Source organism: Chroicocephalus ridibundus, chromosome 7 (assembly GCF_963924245.1).
Source record: "Chroicocephalus ridibundus chromosome 7, bChrRid1.1, whole genome shotgun sequence".
Lineage (NCBI taxonomy): Eukaryota > Metazoa > Chordata > Aves > Charadriiformes > Laridae > Chroicocephalus > Chroicocephalus ridibundus.
Window position 1 is genome coordinate 31,778,143 of NC_086290.1, and position 22,124 is coordinate 31,800,266.

The following is a 22,124-nucleotide window of genomic DNA, read 5'->3' on the forward strand; positions in this document are numbered from 1 at the left end:
GTGCCTGACCACTCTTTCAGTAAAGTAATTCTTCCTAATACCTAATCTAAACCTCCCCTGACGCAACTTCAGACCATTTCCTCTGGTCCTGTCATTATTCACCTGGGAGAAGAGGCCAACCCCCACCTCTCTACAACCTCCTTTCAGGTAGTTGTAGAGGGCCATGAGGTCTCCCCTCAGCGTCCTCTTCTCCAAGCTAAACATGCCCAGCTCCTGAAGCCTCTCCTCATGTGACCTGGTCTCCAGACCCCTCACCAGCCTGGTAGCTCTCCTCTGGACACGCTCCAGCACTTCAATGTCCCTCTTGTACAGAGGGGCCCAGAACTGAACACAGTATTTGAGGTGAGGCCTCACCAGTACAGAGGCACGATCACTTCCCTGCTCCTGCTGGCCACGCTATTCCTGATACAAGTTCTGGTAGCTCAGAGAGCACTGTGTTTCAAAAGGGTGGAGCTGTAAAAGACACTGGCTTGCCCACACCTCTGCTGGTGTCAAGCTACTCAGGACCACTAAAGTAAGTTGATTTGCGTTCACTTGCAGTTGCTGAGAATCTGTCCCAGCACTTCTGCTTCACAGAGAGAAATTTTTAGAAGGATTAATACTTATCTTCTTATTAACTGACATTCAGAGCTAGCACAGAATAGACATTAATTTTGCTTTATGAAAGACAAGTTTGCTGCTTTGGTTTGTAAAGGAAGAGTAACAACATTCATTTCCATTAAGATCTATATCAGCATTTGCAGCAGTCGGGATATGACATGTTCCTCATCGCAGTTCCAGTGGTCAGCTGTTATGGAAAGAGTAAAGTACAGCCCACTTCAACAGCAGGAGAAGTCATTCCACAAAGTTAAAAATGGAACAGAGGTAGGTGACATTTTCTGTCCTATGTCCTATGGAAGATCGGACTAGATCAACACAATTATCGCTTCTGGGATTCAAAGCTGGGCTATTCGGTTCTCAAAGGTGATAATATGACTTCAAACAAACAAGCTGCTCAAACGAGATGACTGATTACTTTTGGGGCACTCTAGAGGCAATGGATACAACCTCACAGCAGATCAAGCCCCAGTTCCAGATGGCTGTGGAGCAATGAAACATGTGGTGATCACGGAATGGGCTACAACTGAACAGTTGGACATTGTCAGCCTTTTCAATGCAAATAACTATCTGTACTGATAAGTCACTACAGCTTTGTAACCAAATGACAAAATAAAAGGATGGCAGTGTCAGGGGTACAAAGTCTTAGATCCCAGTTGGATAATCAAATAATGAAAGCAACAGAACACCAAACTTGAGAGCAATTTTGAAATACAAATGAGGGGCGCTGGTCACCCCCGTGATTCTGTGGGAAGTCTTGAAATGCCTCACACTTTTCCTTTCTCACAGCTATTGTAGTCAAATGACTATATGATATCCAAGTGTCCATTGTTACATCTTTAGTGGGTTTTTTGTTTGTTTGCTTTGAGCTGTTTTTGTTGTGTTGTTTTTGTTAGAAATAAGGTTCTTGTCTTCAAGACTGTGAAGAAAAATTGAAAACATGAATAAATAAATGCCAAACGCTGAGAAGCCAAAAGGCAAATTGTAGTATTTGGCATGCAGTCTGTCAATACTGAGAGAAGTCCATAAGCTATATGTTAGCTATATTAGCTGCATCTGCATCTCACCTGTAAGTTTTAAAACACTGTTCCTGATCTGGCTGCACTTTAAGTTTTATGCATGGGTTCAAGCACGGCCTAAATTTTAGTAATTGTAAAGCTTTGAGAAGACTATGCAGAGGTTTAGAGAGGCACACTTCTAGCTAACGTAAACTGATAAAACTCAAATAACAAGTAAGAAAAGGGAAGTTAAAGAAGCTAAGTATAATGTTGTATATCTACTAACTACTATGCTCTCTTGCAGTAAAACTTGACTGTCATATTTCTAAATCCAACTACTAAGTCTAAATCTGGTTTTAAATCAAGAAACTGGCTCACACAGAGATATTTATAATTTCTCTGCTCAGAGAGTGTGTGTTATGGCCCAGATCCAGTGAAGCACATAAACACATGCTTAGGACTCATATCCCAGTGATTTCCTTGGGATTACTGATCTGCCTACAATTAGGCATGTGCTTACGTGCTTTGCTGGATTGGGATCTCCACGAACAGACAAGCTAATGGATGAGGGAGAGACAGAGAAGACAGCAGTGTCTTTAAAACTTTACATCATTCTCAACTGACACTAATGGTGATTTTATCAAGGTAATTCTCCTTTGTTAGTCAGCAATTTACAGTGCCCTGGAAGTTGCTAGAGGGTAATGATTGATGAGGAGTGTAATTTTGCACTCTCACATTGCCACTCCCTATACTCGCTCAATATGTCTCCACAGTATGCATGGAGGTGACAAAACTTATAAAAAATTGCTGCTGATTTGGATGGAGCGGGATGAGAGAGGAGCCAGCACATCTGCTCTCCCCAATCAAAGGCCAACAGCAGAGAGAACAAAGATTGATGGGGTTTAAATTAATACGAATTGATTTTTCAGAAATAACTGGAAAAAATTAACAAACTTTTCTCATGTTGCTCAGAACCAAAAGAGAGAGAAGAAATACCTGCACTGTTACTTATTAGAGCTGGTGCAATAGCTGAAGCTCTGAGTAGGATCCCACACTCTCAGGCACTAACCAGATCCAGTCCTGCATCTCAGAATCCACTGCACCAGCAGCCATCGTGACCACCATCAGTCCATTTGGATGGTGACCACCATTGGTCCACCCCTGACTGCTTCTCTGAAGACCTATTTTCTGCTTTCTCCGGTGAAGGCTGATGTACTCCCAGCCCCAACTGTGGGGTGCAGATGACAACAAAACAGCAGCCTGGATGAATGGTGCTCTGAGTTGAAGAACAAAGCTGGCTCTTGCTCTCTGCAGGCGGAGAGGATACCCGGGTCAAGCTTCACTGCATGCTTGTGTCCTCTCATTGGTAAAGAAACTCAGCCACCGGGGCAGGGGGGCAATGCTGATCTTGTTCTGCCTTTGGGCAAATGGTAAGTTACTCCCTTTAAAGTGATGGAGCTGTGCTACCCCAAGCCATCTACAGCTTTGCTTTTCAGCATATCAAACACAGTCAGTCTTATCCGACCCTGCAAATGTCAACTGGCGGACCATTCCTAATCTAACTGTGAGAAATTTTCCAGTGAGACCAAAAACCCCACCAAAATTTTATTCCTTCTTAGAATATTACAAACAGATTGCTTCTTATTTAATTCTGACATCTAGTTTTGTCTCCACATGTGAGTTTCACAGTTTTTCTTTACTGTTGTTTTCAAGCCTCCTTATTACAAAATGCTTTTATTTTGCTGGAGAAAAAAAATACATTTTTGTAGTCTATAAAAGACTCATGTAATAGTTTGCTACACTTAGTTACCTTTTCCTTAACCCTTGTTGTTGTCATCGGTAATTCACAGTTCACGTACTATTTCTGAATCCTGACTACTTCTTTGGCTAGAGGCCAGAAAGTCCCTGCATCTTTTGTGAGACTTCTATACACCATGGATAATACACCGATGAGCCTGCAAAGCCATTCAGGCCTTTCATGTTTCCTTCTTTAATGAATGATATTGCAATACTGCACACTGACAGCCTCTTGCTATTTTTCAAACATTATTTAAAGAATCGGTGAACATTGCATGTTGTTTTCATACAGACTTTCAGAAGTCTGTATGAAGAACGCATTTGAAACAGCTTCCTCTCTATTTCAGTGTTTTCTCCTTCCTGACCAACTCGATTTCTATTGAGACTATAGGGGGTGTTTTATGTTTTAAGGACGTTTTACTTGTTTGAATACCAGAGTAAAAAAAAATGCAGAGAATTATTCAATCCTGTAAATAATTTCTATTGCACTGAAAAGTGTAAGAGAGAAAGGGCAAAGCTCTCCACTGCCAGACATGCATTATAATGCTCTTATTATTATCATTACTAGTTACAAAATAAAAGCCTTTCCACATTAAAAGCATAAAATCATTCCTTGTATGCTGAGGAAATTATAATGTTAGTATCTCCCACTAAGTCTGGGCATTTGAAACATCTACATATCAATATTCGGTAAATTGTAAACTCCGGCAAGTTGTTTTCATGCTTCCCACATGTATCTCTCAGGCTCAGGGCTCAAGTAATTCTAGATTTGGCACAATCAATTGATTGTACTCATATTTCCCCTCCACACTTCACCACCATTTAGGTGCCCATGGGTAAGATCAGATACCCAAAGGTGGTGGTGCAACACAAAGAGGCCTCAAAGACCTTCCACTGTGAGCAGACAAAACGAACCAGGGATGATCAACCGGTGGCCCAGGATGTCATCCGAAAGACAGTTTTATTTGTCTCCTAGGAACCTTAGAGGTTGACAGACTGTCCAGCATGACTGTGTTGGGATGAAGCTGCTGGGACTAGTAAGGTTTATTAGGACAGCATCGGTACCATGCACATGGGCTGTACCTGTCTGGCTTCCAAACACCACGTGGGGAATCAAAGCAGCTCACGGTTATGCTGTTCATCCCTAAAATGAACAAACAGTGGATGACAGACATACCACCATTCCCACCTCTCACCCAGGAAACAAGAGGTGAACTGACCTGCTCAAGGTCAGCCAGGAGCTCCTGCAAGAGATGAGAAGGGCAAAGAGCTCCCCTGTCTCATTGCAGTGCCATATTCACCCACCATCCTTTCTCTTGTAATTTTATACATTAACTTTCATTTTTTCATTTAAAAACCCCACTTCCTCTGTGCCAGACTTTGCACACATTTGCTCACGTGAGTAATCCCTTGAAAGGAATTTCAGTAAGAACTTGATTTATGGCTGAACCTTTCATTGACTAGAACTCTTCAGGTTTTTTTTCCTCTCCCTCCATGCAGAGTAAAAACAAGATAAAACAGCGTTGTTCATTATGTTTTCTTTAGACGATGCTATACATTCATCAAGCATCCAAAATACTAAGCCACCTGTAACTTGTCTATTAAAAAACCCCAGAGAGCAAACCACAGTAGCTGAAGTAAGCCTTGCCTAGGGATTCCAGCGTGACCACCGTCCCAGGCTACGCACATGTGCCTGTCTGCAAGTATTTCTGAGTTGCTCAGCTGCGAGTATCAGAGACGCACCCTTTAAAACTCTGAGACTTTAGCAGAGCACAAAGAGAAAGAAAACGGACTGGCCTGTGTTCACTGACAACACAAAAAAAGCCCCAAAGGCAATCAATGCCTGACACACACGTGCAGCAATATTATTACAGTTGCCTAGGAACCGACACAAGGAGCCTGCCGAGGGAGGGACGCCCATGTAGTAAATGAATGGAAGAAAGTTGGCACTAATATTACATTGATTTGTCCCCGCAAGGAGCTTGTTAGGATAACGCCTTGTATGACACACTTATGGTCTTTACTAGATACAGGGTTTTTTTTAAAAAACTGTTAATACCTCAGATTTGCTTTTGAAAAATTTGCTTCTCAAGAAGAAAAAAAAAAAAAAAAGGCCAAACAAAAATAGAGCAGAACCCACTACCCAGCCCCTCAAATCGTTACACGTCTGAAAATTCACCTAAATGATGAATTCAGTGTTCAGGGAGCCAGCGGTGATTCATAAGAGTAATCATAGTTTTCCTTTCCATAGACCTGCTCATCAGACGGGGGTTACCCTTGATATGGAGCAGAGCTTGAAGACACTCCTCGTTTATAATGGCATGGCTGGGCCCTGGGCTGGCGCCGGAGGGTACAGCAACAGGGGAAATAGCTGTAACTGCCAACCACCAGGGGAACCGATGCCAGGGGTGAGCTGGTTACAGGCAGCAGCTAAGAAAGGGTGTACAGTGACCACTGATAGGACTCACCAAGGAAAGCGCCCGTGATTCGTACCTCTGAAACAGCTGCGGGGACCAGCCCAAACACAGCCTGATGCAGCGTCCGTGACCAAGACCACCACTGCTGCTCCAGTAATGCCACCCCAGGGTGGCCAAATGACACGCTACGCAGCGTCCCTGCATGAAAACTGCCAGACCAGGGTCTGCTCCCTTTTACCCAGCATGGGTTACACTGAGATGCTGGAGAAGCACCTCAGGCAGGGGAGTAAGATGAATGAATAAGCCCCTGTCCTGGCTCGGCCGCCCAGGGCTTGCCATCGGGTGACTCCTCAGCTGTGCTGTCTCTTGCCCCTTGTCCTGTCATGCCAGCACCCACTGCCAAGGTCAACAGCATCCAACAGGTGTGCAAAGTGCTCAGAGATATTAAAGCCTCACAAACGAGGGGAAAAGTGGGCAGCTCACTGGAGGGAAAAGGAGCCTCAGCATCAATTCTTCCATTGCCAGACCCAGATAAATCGCAAAACAGGCCTTTGTTTTTGGTGCTCACAGAACAACTTGTTATAGGCTGGGGCTGAACAAGAGGCACTGCTTGATTTAACTACCTGCTATCCTCCTGTGACAGCTGTGTTCACAGGCTGAGTTACCGCACCAGAGCGTGGCAGCAGGGTCAAGCAGGAGCAAAGGGATCCTGCAGCTCCCAGACCCCTCTTCCCAGAGCTCTGAAGCTCATGATTAAGGAGGGAATCGTGTCCTCAGTTCCCCCTAAGCTGTGGCTGCAGGGATTTATCCTACACTTACCTACATATATTTCCATACTTGCATCCAACAGGAGAACTAAGGACTGACTGTTGACCTCAGTGCTGCACTTTGCAAGTTGTCTAAGTTCAGAGATCCCCAGCCAAGTAATGTGGCCTGTACACAGCAGTTCGCAAGAAATCAGTAAAGGGACACTAAAATCAATATTAAAACATTTAATCTGAAATTCCTGTGATTACATTTTAGTCAGCGGAGCCAAGTTACTTTGGAAACAGGAAAAGCCCTACACGTGGTAGATCCACTACCTGCAAACCACTGGAGAGGCTGAGATGCCACAGAGATTCAAGTGTTTACATCGCTCACATATATATCCTCTGCCTCTGCTGGCTGCCACGCCATGAATGGCACTTCGTCCCTCTGCCCCTCCTATTATTAATGAACTCTATTCACAAGGTGGTGGTTGAAGACCTAGAAGCAAAGAGTCAGGGCAATACCATTAACAGTAGTATTAACATACTGCCCTCAACTGTTATAATTTGACTGCATGATTCTACTATTTTGCATTTTTCTCTAAGTCTCAAGTCTGGAAATCCTGTGATTAAGCCAGGATTATGCTTTCAATAAAAGAGAAAGGCAAAGGCACCTGGACTTCGTAGCTCTGCCATAGTGCTGAAGACAAGACTACCTGGACACAAGATGGGAAAAAGGAACTTAAAATTAAAAATAAATAAAGTAAGTGTATAAACAGCAAGATTACTAAGGTAATCTTAGAATTTCTGAGCACTTAAGAGCTGGCAGTGTTGGCTTTCATGGGCTAAAAAGCAATTGAAAAGCTCTTGTCTTGTCTACATGAAATCATATCTGGGAGATGAAGAAGTCTATCTTAAAAGGGGAATTTGCATGAGGAAGGAGGAGGAAGAATTAAAAGGTCTTGACTGGCAAGTTGGAAGTATCTAGAGTGAGGAAGACGGCACGGCAGGGAAGCTGCAAAATAGAGAGTGGAAGCAAAACGGCTGCCGTGTTCAGGCAGCGGGGAAGAGCAAAGGCAGCACTGCAGAGACCTTCCTGCTTGAAATAAATATCTGCCTTTATGCTGAATGTTCTAGTTAACACCACTCTGACATCAGGCAGGTAAAACTGACCTCTGAAGCTAACTCAGTTCCAAAATACAGTGCTTGATGAAAAAAACAGTATATTTTATCTCTTTCTTTTTATGTATTCTAGACAACCTTACTGCATGAGTCTGCACAGACAAAACCCAGAAGATGTGGGCCAGAAGATTTTGACCAGTTTTGACAGATTCAGGTGAAATTAAATTATCAAGAGAACTTAGCATCTACTTAGATGCCTAAGTTTCTTTAAAGAAAGTGCTGAGCTTTCTTTAAAGCACTTCAGAGTGCTTTGAACCAACTATCAACATCCAATAAGCTAAGCTCTTTCAAAAATTAGGTTCTAAACTACTAACGCAGCTCAGGGGAACTGGGCGTGGGGAAAGGCTGTCTAGCATAAAACAAACTAATCAAAGCAAGAGGGAAAATTATGTACTTTGAGTGATGCCTTTGACCTGTGCCAAGGTATTTCCTGGAAATGCTCTACACTACGTTTTCCAGACTCTCCAACTCATAACATTCTCCCAAACGCTTCAAGACGTTTTTGTCCAGTGACACAGCATCCATAACACATCTGTAACCTTGCAAAGACTTTGACGTGCACAAAAACCTAAGCACAGCCTCAGAGCATTTAGTAAGACTTCTCAGTATGTGTAAAGTTAAGTACATTCATAGGTCTTATCAGGATGGTGGCCAAAGATTATAGAGGCATCCAAGCTGGCTGATACAGTCAAGCCTGTTCTGTGGCACGTCTATTTTAAACTTGGGTCTTCTGGTTTGTATCTTAAAAGGTCTCTACATGTCTTAACTGATCTGCAGAACAAATTAACTTCGCAAAGTGAAAACAGTTTAGCCTTGATAAATGAATACGAACACAAAAGAGCAACTCTCCATGGTTCACGTACATCTGTAGACACCACATAAAAGGCATGGAATTGACTAAATAGTTCTTAACCAAGCAAGTAGCTTTACTAGCAAAACACAACAAATTGCCTGTGAGAGTAGACAGTAGGATGCCAACACACAAGCAAGACCAAAACTTTATTAACTGGGTAGCATATAATAATCTTAACCATAACTGTAATTACTTAATTATCTAATTGGACAGAAAACCCGTTTTAATGAATAATTCTATTCTCATTCCAATGGTATTTTTCTCAGTATTCCTTAAGATTTAAAACTTGTTAAAAATTGTTCTAGGTTATAAAACAAATACAGACGCATATTATAGACAACAGTACCACTACACAGGCATCTTCTTTTCACTTCTGCTTTTTTTTTTTTTTTTTGGAGAAAGAAACAGAAACTTTTCACCACGTTAACAAAGACCAAGCAATATCAGAACAAATTGAAGGGCAGTGCTTGGCTGCTAACAAATGGACAAGGATAGCTCTAACAAGCCAATTTATAACCAGGGATCTTTAAACTCATTTCACAACACTTGTAAAAAAAAATATTAGTGATATAGTAGGATAATTTTATATGTTTATTCGCTAAATTTAAGCCCGGGGCAAATTTAGTCCAAGAAATAAAACAGGAGGTAGATGCTCAGGTTGTTTAAATTGCCACAGCTCCAGCAAAAGCAGAGCTGTGAGAGTTTACATTAGCTGGCAATTTGCTCCATGAAACGTGCAATTAACTCAGGAGGCTTTAAATATAGTTCTCATGATTTATAGGCCTTCAAAAAGATGCCGAAATTGTGAAATTTAGAAAGAACCCTGATGAACTGTTACCTAAATATGGGTAAGACAGAAAAAAGGAAAATGAGGGACAGAGGAATGAAACTGACTGGAAGAGGCATCCAAAAGGATGGGACAATTTTTAAGAAATTGTTTAACTACTGAATCACGGCTTTCATTAAGCTCTGTGCAGAATGGCCACCTCCCAAGAAAAGCCACAGAAAGGAAGTATCATTAGAAAGCTTATGACTTTGTGAGCCCACCCTCGCATTCAAGGCAGCAAACTGTTGCGCTGTATTGTTGAGCAGGATGTAAAGAGCCTGCCAAGCACAGCCCACAGACCCGCTAATTAACTGAACTGATTGTGTTTGTTTTGGAACCGTTTGCCAACAAAGGAATGTGTCATGCTGATTAGTGAGAGAAGGGTATGTAATATATGTGTATTCAAACCCTGAGGAGTGCATAACCCAGGTATTCACTCTGTTTGCTCAAGGACTGACAAAAATGACTCTCAAGCAAATAACCTGACCAAAGAGAAACTCCAGCCCTCAAGAGGGGCCCTCCTTTTCTCTCAGCTCTATCTATCTAAAGACGACCCATCTTTCATAAATTCCTACTGAAGACTGCTCCAGAAACTGCTGAGAATATTTTGGAGAGAAAGGACCTAAGAGACCACAAAGACGGAAAGGTAACAGCCAGCTGAGAACGACCATGAAATTGTAACGGCTCCTCTGACAGCTGTCACTCTTCTCTCCAAAGAGTAAGAAAGGTCAGGGAGGTAGCCAGAAAAACGAATGCCATCCCAACACACTCACAGACACACCACACACACACAAACAGACTTCATTTTTCACGCATTCAACAGAGAGGTGAAGTTTCCAAAAGCTGCCGTGCACCCACCTTCAAATACTTCTAACCCAACAGCCCAGTTTGCTGGTAGAATTAGTAGCGTGCTCAGAAGTGAATGAGCAACATCTAAAAGCAAGAAGGAAAAATATGGTTTTCAGAGCTCAGCTGCACTTCCCTCCTTAACTCGGCAGCTACAGCCAGGGTACTTGGCAGCCTAGCATTGACTGCAAAATGTGAACACTACACTGTAGACAGCAATTCCAGAAAGCCAGGATGGAGAAAGGGAATCGTAGTCAATTCTCATTGCACACTGCAGACTCAGAATAGTACAACTAAATCACAAATCTGAGCTAACTGTTTACTCAGAGCTCTGTATGACGCTTAACTAACGGAAAGCTGCACACGTGTCATCAGAAATGTCAGGTATAATTGCAAGTCTTCACATGAACCTTTTGTGACTTGCAGGTTACTCTCTACATTTACCTATTTCTAACTATTCTCCTCACTTTACGCCTGTCATTGCAGTGGTCAGCACACCTGCCTCAGAAATCTCTCTCATCTGTAAGAGATGGAAGCAAACACGAAACCCCTCTGCCTGGCCTTCTCCCTCACTGCTTTGCAGCTGATGGAGCTGCACAGTAAACACACAAGATCCTCTGTTGGCATGACTTTGCCTCCAGCCTGAAGGTGGAAAAGAGCAAAAAAACGGAACTGCAATAATCATCTGGTTAGTTTCACAGAGGTGCATGTGCACACATGAGCAGTAATGAGAAAACTAACTAGGAAGGGAAATAGAAAATGCTGGGGATAAAAGCAAGGTTTAGTGATAAGGAGTACAAAAGGAGTAAGCAGAATGACCTCTGACAAAATAAGAAAGAGAAATATTGGAGAACCTTTCATGCTGATTGTGTTTTAATTAAAATCATTAACAAAGACCGCTGTCTTTGGCATGACATCAACCACAACTTCCCACTTGTGAAACATGAACAAAAGTCCTTTCTGGCTTCTAATTCACATAAAAATGGGAGCTAGAGCAGCTTCTTTTGGCTTTCACTGAACTGCTGATAAATACTATTTGATTCCAGAAGGTTTTAAACTCTGTAATTGCAAGGTACGTCTGATCTCAGCTAAAGGGCGGGGGAAAAATACACACTCAACTATTTTTTTTGTGACCAAAAATCCCCCAGACAAATCAAATGCACAGACATTTCAAGTAAATCTGTCTTCCCAGATGTTCTTACACGTTCTCATCAATCTTTCGTGAATATCTTCAATCGCCTTTTATACAGTTCCAATAGACATCTTATGTTTTATGTCATCTTAGGCTCTCTCTTTTTAACTCAGCCTATCCCACCGTGCACCCTAGATACATTCTTTCTTGAAAACCGTTTACAGAGCTCAGCTGCACCCCTTATTTAGCTTACATCCACTGCTTTGTCAATGCATTTTTTAGAATAAGAGTCTAGAAAAAGAATGTGCAAACAGTCTTTGAAACTCAGGTCAGGCTGAAAATCCCCGAAGAGTAGTTCTTGGTTACTTGTAATTTAACATCTTTGTGCACGCAGGGGAACCAGATTCATAATGAAGCCCTTTTAACAGGCTGGTTGTTTCCAAAGGTGGCTCTTCAATTTTTTTTCTTTTTCCCTTCAGTGAAACACTTTGGAGAACAAATTAAAATGACTGTATTTAAAACAGCCAGAAAAGTACTCATCTATGGAGGAATGCTGTGCTGTCAGATATACTGTCTTTCTGTTGAGTTTAAAAAAAAATAAAAATCTCCTTTCTTGAAAATCCAAGACATTTTTGAAAAAGAGTAGTAACACTGCTGCGTTGCCAAGTCTACTCTGGTTTCCTCCATTTTGCTTCTAGGTTTTCCACGCAACTCCTGTCCCTGATCTGGCATCCAGTACTCCATATAATGTGAAATAAAGGTTCTTTTGTTTGGCTTAGGACTGGCATACGCTTATATTTATTTTGTAACCACCTGAGAATAGCAATGTCATTAAAAAAAAAAAAGTCTCGCATACGTAGACACGGAGGAGCATGCACACAGAAAGCAGAGAATTAGCCATAACATTTAATGGGAATAACACTTCAAAATAGATGGTTATGGTTTTATGATGGACAATCCCAGTACATCATGGGCCCAGTGACATCAGATACCAGAGAGATGCCTGTCATCACTCCAGAGAACCCACTTGGCTTTTCAGGACATTTTGCAAACTCAGAAGAGCTGTGGATAAATCACACTGTGTGGTGCTACGGGGGACTCTTCCCTTTTTGAACAGCTGTTCTGAGACTTACAGGGCTTTGGAAAGTAGCTCTTCCCGTCTATTTCCAAGTCTACTCATGGTGGCCTCCCTGGACCAGTAATCTAGTGTAGATGCCCAGAAACGTGCATTAGTGGGATCCAGCCCCTAGTTATTTAAATAAGAGGTCACAAGGCTGAGAATTTTCAAGGATACGATACACGAGTCAAATGTATGACTGACATTACAGTACCTGCTTGTAGAAATGTCCTCAAAGGGGTAAAGGATTTCTCCGTTGTTGCAAATCTCACAGATGAAACCCTTCTGACTGCAAAGGCTGCAGCTGTACACATGAGAGGTGGCAAACTTGATCACCTTCCCCAAGAAAGGAGCCAGCTTTCCTTCAATAACCTGAAATGAGGAGAAGACAATACTGAAGGAACCCCCCCAAAAATGACCAGAACTACCTGAAGGACTGAGACAATATTTATTAATACAGAAATGCAGGTAAGTGCTGCTGGTTAAAACAACAGGAAAGTTACTTCCCAACAATTATAGCTCCATGAAATCACCAGTGACAACAGTAGCCAATGAACTAGCAATGATCCAAAAGTAAAACCGAAGTTACTATCTCTCTGTAAGTCTATATGGCAGTAACACAAGATTAACAGCCATTTTAAGTACAACAATTCATATACTAAGGCACAAAAAAGTAGATAGGAAAAGAGTTTAAGGCTTCCATGTTACCATCTAACTGACAGCTACAGATACTGCCTTACATTTATGATTTTAGTTTCTTGCAATTTTTATGTACAAATTGCAGTTTTGTCTTTGTTCCTCTTCCTCCAAAGCACAATTTTTTTTTGCATGTTTTTGTGAACAGAACCCTGGCTTTCCTTCTTTAGTAAGGTTGAGTTGTCCATTGAAAACCATTAAAATACAATACTCCCCTCATTGCCAAAATGAATAAATTCTCAGATAAACTCTTGAATAGGAACTGTGTTTTTTTCCTTCAGTGTCCAGCTCTCAAATCAAGAAGTCCCTCACTGCCAGACAATCCTGCTAGACCATTAGAAGTGATTAGCACTCCCTGTGCTGGTGTGAAAAAAGGGCCATGCAGTATAGATTAAACTGCTAGCCACAACACTCATCTAAATTTGTGACTCAGTGACAATGCCTCAATAAGGGGTGCTACTCAGGCAAAATACTTTCCATTCAGATCAAACTTCCAGAGACTTTAAGGAATTCTGCTGGTGTAGGCAATAATGAAGATGGAATAAGGCCCTAAGTGTATATTCTTCTCTCCTGGGCTTCCTGTGGTCTGAATGGCAGCCTGCCAGATTAGCGATAGAAATGTGTCACGGGGTTTGATAGTGAACTCCTATAAAAAGGAAAAAGAATGCAATAATTGCTGACTGAAGGCTTGCACCGGGCTGTGTCCTGAAACCTAAAAGTGGGGAGATTTACACTTAAATGTGTGCCAGATTCAGTTCAGGCACCCATTCCCTAAATATGGTAACACACCACTTGTAATTTGGGTTTAGTGTAAATGAATCTAGAGAAAGCGATGGTCAAGGCAGAGAAGAACAACAGAGACTTTGGAAACATACCTTCCCTAAAGTAGAAAGGAAAAAAATTTGTGTTCCAGGGCAACTTCCTGCCCGCTAGCCAAGATAGCCACTATTAAAGAGTACACGTGGAAAAGACAGTGCACAGGTAGCACTGATGTTGATGGCACTGAATGATAGGGGCTGAGATGTGCCCCCTCTTCGCTCTCAGCTCTCGCCTGCTAACAACATCTGCAACAACAGGAAGCAGCAATGTTATTGCTAGTACTGCAGATAGGACATCTGCTCATGTTAGAGGAAAAATGACGTTCCTATTGCATCCTGGTATAGGAAGATCCCCTTCAACCAGAATATAAACAATGCAGAGAAGCTGCTGCATGAAATACAAAAATGAAGCCATAGTTCAAGGTACTGAGATTACTAACCTTCTAACAGATGGTCAGAAGTTAGCTTAGCTCCCCTAGGCTGGGTTTTGTTTTTCATTTTAAAGGAAGAATTTTTTTGCTTGCAGACTCCAGAGCTACAGAGGGTCTAAAAGCCAAAAAGGTAGGAAGTAGAGGGAAGACAGGGAAGCTGATAGTGTTCAACACACAGGAGGGGAGAAACAGTGAAGCCACCCAGCTAGTGACATGGCTACAATCACCCTCCAAAAAGCCATCATCACTAATGGGCCTACAAAGACAATAAATAAACCACAACACATACATATTTTCCAAAGCATTTTCATGCTACAGCAACCACCTCTCTCAGGCCACAAGAGCTCAGCTTAAAATACCAGGCTGAAGACAGAGCTGCAAACAAACTCTCTAAGGCTGTACTAATGTCACTGTCAGCCAGGGCTTAAATCTCTGAATTAAAAATCACATTTTATATAATGTCATAAACAAAATTAACACAATCTATTACCTTCCTAAGCACCAGGGGTGAATTTAAGTCTATAGAAGGCACAAAAGGTTTCCTATGCTGAAGAGCTCGCAACCCAAGCAAGATAGATTGAGAATGGGCAGCTGCCCCCGAGGAGCTGGGGTTATTTGTCCCTGTTTATTTATTTATTTGTACAGCTCGTTGTAGCACTGTAGTGGGTTGGCTTGTAACTCTGGCCACTGGAGAGATACAATGAAGGTGATATCTTCAAAGCGCCATGCATGCCAATTTTGCAATGTGAATTACAGGCCATTTTACTGTATTATGGGAGGAAGACAAAATGCAACATCAGACTGATGTTATCGCTGTTTTTAGCATCTGTAAATTTTGTGTCATTTTGTTTCATCAGAGACCCCAAGGCTGTGCACAGGATATGACCTTTCCTTGCAGCCTTCTGTCATTCGTGTTTGTAGCTAATAAGAATAAAATCCTCATCTCCATTTACCCTGACAAGCAAAAAGGAAGATTTCTACTTGCTGTCCCCAAGAGGAGTTCCATGGTAACACTTCCCTAGTGACTGTTTTGTGGCTTGGGAAAAGGAGCGTAGGACATGTAATCAAAGGTGTCAAAACTTCTCCTGCAACTGAGCACTCTCTTGTGATAGCTGGAGGCCCAGGGTCGGTCAGTTTAGACAACCCAGAACCACAATGGCAGAGTCCCAGGATGTTCTCCCAGTTGATGCTGGAATTTGATCTTGAGTTTCAAGGAAAACACAAGCGATTAAACAATAAAAGCGTGTTAAACAAATGTAATGCATTATCCAGGTATCAGGAAAATGGGGGGGCAGGGGGATGGGGGAAGAAGACCTCAAGAGGCCGTCTTGGCAAAGGCAGTAACATCTATGTCATTCTTTACAGCTATATCTGTTACTAAAGATAAGCGTTTCAGAGACGGAGACTCCACAGCCCCCAGTGCAGTGTAACCCAGCACACGTCTGTTCTCACTGTTGGAGTCACTCCTGAGCTTTGACCCGAACCTTTCCTAAGGACATTTCAGTTTACAAAATAAGCTTACAAAATAAATTTACAAAATAGAGAAACTGTGAAATCACACACTACAAGCTGCAGAACAGTCCACCACATTTCATAAGAAACGTGGAAATTTAGCACAAAACTAAGTTAAGAGTATGACAGAGGAACAGAAAACAAAAATTTCACCATTGGCTTATCCGTGTAACATAATACAGACGCAACATGCACCTGCAAAGACTTAAAAATATATTCCTGCATCTTAAAAAAAAAATTAAAAAAATAGCATCAAGCTTAAAACAAATTAAAATTTTGCTGAGTTCAGATTCTCTTCTACCTACAGCATACATGGAGAGCAAGGTCTGTTTTCTAATCCAAATTCTTTGTAGTGCAAGCAATTGTTTCGTTGTCCAAAATTAAGAGTGAAAGGTGACTGATGAGGGCATCCTGGTCATCAATTGATGGAGGGAGCAATGTGGCTTTCTCTTCCTAAACCGGTCAAGGAACCCATCCCAAAATGATTCTGGATATGGGGCCATGCTCTTACAGTTAGCTTACCTACCGCTGCTGCGCCTGGAATATATTGGGTTACGCTGCTTGGTGACAACGGGAGGAAAATACGTGTGTTCGAAGGCCCAAAGCAAGTCGTCTCTGAATAGCCCCAGATGAGAATCACTGTCCACCTCTGTGGATCTGGAAAAACAATTCTCTAAGCTACCACAGGACAGAAAGCTGTTGTTTTACATACTGCAGCTCCTAACTGCGTGTCTCACATTAGGAACTGTATAAAAAATACACACCCACATGTACACACATAAAAGACAGGCCCTGCCCTCAAAGCACTTACAATTTAAGCCAACAAAACAAACACAGCTTTTTACACTAACTGCCACGTATCTCCCACCCTAAATGGGACAAACTGTGTTTTGGAGGAGCCTCCCTGCACACACTGTAAAGAGCATCCCCTTGGTGAGAGCGAGGGCTGCAGGTGCCGCGGCTGCTGGGGTAGCAGTATAAATCCAAAGAAACAATAACGCTCTGTATGAGTCAGGTGGGGGGAAAACCAGGGACTGCCGAATACCAGCAGACAAGCCAATGCTGGCAGCGGCTGTGAGAGCCCTGGGCAGTGGGAAGACACGATGCATGTGCACTGGGTTAAGTTTTTCCTGGTTCAGCAGGAAGACAGAGAAGATGAAAGGCAGCAGGGGCTACGGCACAAGTTGAAATCCCTTTGGACACATCACATTAATATGATCATGAGGGCTACATGTGATCAGTCAAAGTTTAACTCATTGTCAGGAGGGCTGCTGGCCCCCAGAGGTTTCCTGATCCTTCTATCCAAAGACTGGAAGTTACTCATGGTTCCCTCGATCTATCAAGGTGATGTGGTCAGAAACGAGTGGGCAGCCAACTATCTCCAGAGAATAAGAACTGGGAAGGCCATAGTCACAGGCAGAGAAATACTATTCAGTGGCCTGCTATGCGCACTACAGTGCTGCTGCCCACAGACAACTTCCAGGAGCAGCATGTATTGCCCAGGGGACTCCTGCTGGTATCCCTGTGCCCGACCTCCACGACACATTTCTGAGCCCGCGACGCACCAGAGGAGAGGCAGTCTCCTCACCCCTGACACACACTGAGCTTCATACAGCTCTGCCCTGACCCCATACCTCATCCAAGCTCTTCGGGCCAAGCACTATGCTGGCAGAAGTCCACCTCTGAAGGCCCCCACTCCCCAGCTTGCGCCTAAACTTCCTCCTCCCATGCAGCACAGTACGGGGGGTCCAAACCTCCAGCCCATTACACGCAGCAGAGAGAAGCCAAGTCACTTTGCCTCCCCTTCTCAGTCAACAAAGACTCCTTGTATGAGAACATACTTACCAGCATGAAGGAGGGTTGCACAAACTAGTCCCACGGGAGCGCAATGTAGTGAGCACAGTGTTGCAATATATATGTTTTCATATTAAAAACCAAACTAGAACAGTGGCCAAGGTAACAGTGGCAGAACTTCCCTGTTGAGAGTTCTAACCCAGAGATACGGTAACCTAAACTCCTGGCTTGTAATAACTTTCTGATTGGAAAACAGAACACGACCCAAAAAAAAGTATGAAAAAAACCTAATACAAAATCGGAGTTTGTTCTAGTCCCTGAGAGTTTTCAAATTAGAAAAGACATAATAGAAAAATTAAAATGCACTGAAAAGCAATCAAATATTGATTAGACAAGGTAAGCATGGAAGTCCTCTCCAAACTCAGACTGTGTCACTCCCAAAGAGGTAATATTACAAGGGCTTTTAGGGGGAACTAGAGGGGGCGTGTGTGGAAAGAGAAGGAAAATGAGTCAGCTGTAATCCACTATTGCTTCAAGTAATGCCTCCATAGCCTTCCATCCACGAATTAGACCAGGTCCACAGAAATACCCAACCTTTGCACCATGCGACATAAATCAACACTGAAATCTATCAGGCATGATGAGCTTTCTGGACAGGAGAGGAAAATTAGTACAGTTTTCAGACATTTCTCAGGGCAGTGAGTGTTTGTTTTGAGGGCAAGGCTCCTGTCAGCAATGCTAGCTAAGAAGTAAAAAGTAAGGAGTAAGACCTCCGTCCCTGCAGGAGTCCACATTGTGAACTGGAGTGAGGGTCATCAAATATCCTACCCTGTCTGTGCATTTTTTCCAACTTCTAAAAGTGCAATAGATGTTTACATAGCATGGAGATGATAAATACCTTTGATCACCTACATGAGGATTGTCAAGACAGGCAGTAAAGGGGATACAGCTTGCCGAGCTTTCAGACGCACTGTTCTGCTCGATGTGAGGAACTGCCAAGGTTAAAAAGTCCAAATTCTGAAAAGTGTCATGGTATGTTAAACCACATCAAGGGTTTCTGGATTAAAATAATTGTTAGATTGAATTTTCTAGTCTGAGTAATTTCCAACATATGATAATAAAAGCAAAATCAGTAGTAGTTAATGGAGAATCCACAGATAAAGGATACTTTAACACAAACTATCCAGAATCTAAGAGAAGGAAGAGAAATCTACCCACATACGTATATTCTGCCAGTCTGACATAAGGGACAGCCAATGACCACAGGCATCATGTACCAGCCTGTCTAGGAACACCGTCACCTCACTGTGGCTAAGTGATCAGTGAATAAACACTGAGAAGGGAGACAGAAATGTCCCCCACTCTCCCGAATTCTCAGACCTGGACCTATAATTTCCTCATGTATGGGAAGCACAGGAGAAAACCTGCTGCTACTGCTCTGCTTAAAAGCCCCACCACAAGGGTTTCATATCCTAGGTAAAGTGGTGAAAATACTATAAAACTCAGGTACACTATCACTGCCACTGAGAGACAAGCTGAATTTGCCAAATGGTTTTGTGACCCCACCCTTTAAATCAGCTTGTTAATCATTATCGTCATAGGGGTGATAAAGTTGTTTTATAAGCCAACACTGAAGCAGTAACATTAACTACTTATGTAGGGGCTGGTGTATTTCTCTGCAGATAACATTTATTAGAAGGCACTCTCTTTAAAGACACAGGCTTGCCTCATAACCTTCTTCTGGAGCACCGAGCGATCTGTTCCACTTCTTCCTCCAGTCTGATTTACATGTCAGACACAAGTGATGCCTGGAGGGGACGGGTTAAGTGATATGAAATCCCTAAAACACCTTGAACTACAGGTTCAAATCTCAACTGGATTGTCCCGGCCTCTCCTCCTGACGGAGCAAAATTTATGATTATTTCTCAAGGCCAGACACACACTTGGCTCTATCTGAGAGACAGACACAGACAGAATTTGCCAGGAGGCACTGACGCAATGCAGAAGAGACATGAAAAGGCCAAGAGGCACCGAGAAAATAGAAGGGGTGGTAGACATGAAGCTCATTCACCATTCCCAATTATATACATTGAAGGGACAGAAAGTCCTTTAATTATTGGGATTAGTGTCACAAGCATGCCTGGCAGAAGGAAGCTATCTGAAGGAGCAGTCAACAATCATGCACAGCTTTCCACCATCCTCCAAAGTCAAGGTTTCTGCCTCCTCCTGGTTGTTTTCTTTCTACCTCTACAGAAACAGCTAGTCTGAATCAAATATCTTTTGCTAACAAGCTCAGAGGTAAACTCCAGCTTTGCCTAGACTTCAGGGTACCACAGAGAACGTGCTTCCTGGACTGAATTAAAGGGAAAATAGAATCTCCTTCCGAACAGATTGGTTAGTTCATCACTGTGCCCACTACTCTCCAAATTCCACCAGTGGAAGCTTTGTGGAGGAGGACTAAACACCCAGTAATCTTTCTTCACTTCCAGGACAGACAAGAAATATGCTTTTGAAAGAACTACCAATGAAATAAGAAAACAGGGCTAGAAAAAACACCTCTAAAACCTCCAGGTTATTCCTCACCCTGCGGCACAACCAACTGACAGATGACTGACTTGCTTAAAAACTTCTCACCACAGAAGATTCCACAGCTCTCCAGTGCTCAAAGCAGCTGGGAAGTTTTTCCTGATGCTTGCCTCAGATGCCTTTTGCTGCAGTCTTTGTTCCACACTCTACCTCCTAGCCCTACATTGCTCAATCTGTTTCAGAAAGCATTTTCTGAACGCATTCTCTTCTCTGTCACAGGTGACCCCTGTTGCAAGCAAGAGCAGACTGGGGTGCAGGAAAGCTACAGTGCTTGCCTTATCTCTGCCAGCTGCAGAACAGGCACGTATTTTGAGCATTTGTTAAGCATGGAGATTGGGCATTACAGCACAGAGGGTAAAACAGAATCTCTGCCCCACACCAGGTTTCCGCAGGGTTGGGATTTCTGCGATGAAAACACAGACTTGGAGACAAGCACGCCATAATATGCTTAGCTAAGGATAATGCAGGCTGCAGAGAAAAGAAAGGGAAAACACATTCCCTGGCTGGGAAGTTCCTAGTCATTTATATCTGGCGAACAGACAATGGTCGCGGACTGCTAATTTCCTTGAGGATTTTTTCCCTTCCGTTTGCCAGATCCTTAACACTGCGAATTCTTGTTACGATTTCAATGCACAATTAATCTTTAGTTCAGAGGAAAGGGAAATGGAAGGAGGAAGGATGATCATGAGGTAAAAAAGCCCCAGGGAGGCAGATATCAGATCTCGGCTCTGCCCCATCTTTTGTGCAATATACTGGTCTGGTCAGCTTTCCTTGCTCCATTTTGACTCCCAGTCATCTCTTTCAGATTGCCTGCCTTGTTTATTTAAATTGTAAGTGACTTAAGGGAAAAATGATTTCTTAATATTTGTGTGCACACACATTAGAATCAGTCACCATGCATTGCTGTAAAACAAATAAAAAAACCCCACAGCAATAACTACAGGAGAGCCCCATCTTTTGTTGCTACAGCCATGCTATGGGCCACAACCCCTGCTCCTGACAGTTATGGTGGGTGACACCACCCCATCCTCGCGCTCCTCTTCCCGTTGCAGGTCCCTGGCTGTCCCAAGGGCCTGTTCAGGTGGACGGGAATAAGTGAGGCCAGGGTCTCCGTTCATCCACTGCTGACACCAGCACAAGTCTGACGCACATGACGCCATTTTGCCATCGCCGGCCTTGACACAGACAAAGCGACATCATGCAGCCACACGCTGTGCCGTGCTAACTCATCACCCACACCGGGCAGAGAACATCCCGAAAGGAAACCTGGCAGTAAACACTGCAAAGAACAAAAAAAAAAAACCACCACAAAACCAACTACCAAATAAATCAAACTAAAGGAGAAACAAGTGAGAATTTGAATAAACAGAAATCCCGAGCTCCCTTTGACTTCTTTGCACCAGGCAGTCCACACTGATGGCAGAGCCATTTGCTGTTCATGGTCCTTCCAAACCAGATCACTCGATATGTTGCACTTTAATTTGTTATTAAAGTTATATTCCACAAATTAGCCACTAGCTATAATAGGCCCTGGGAAGAGGACGAAAAACAAAACAAGGTCAAGAGCAAATGCTGCTAATCTGTGACAAGCAGATAGAGGCAGGGAGCAAGGTGAAAACGGGAGTTTTACATTGGTTGGGGGAGAGGAACAAAGCGGTGACAGTCCAAGTGAATTTACAGCAGGAGGCACAGAGGATGACAAGGTCCCTCCAAGTCCTCCCCAACTCCTCTCATGGAAGGGAAGAAAAGCCTGAAATTTCTGCAGGTCCCCGTGCA

General features: G+C 42.9%; 1 protein-coding gene across 2 annotated transcripts in view; it reads right to left on the minus strand.

Moving 5' to 3' along the window:
• The window catches only part of PLEKHM3 (pleckstrin homology domain containing M3), a 91,700-nt gene that overhangs the window by 6,818 nt on the left and 62,758 nt on the right, over window positions 1–22,124 (minus strand). For both annotated transcript variants that reach the window (XM_063341524.1, XM_063341526.1), the window contains exon 7: window positions 12,726–12,883. In XM_063341524.1, coding sequence (XP_063197594.1) covers window positions 12,726–12,883 — 158 coding nt within the window. The remainder of the gene's footprint in view (window positions 1–12,725; window positions 12,884–22,124) is intronic.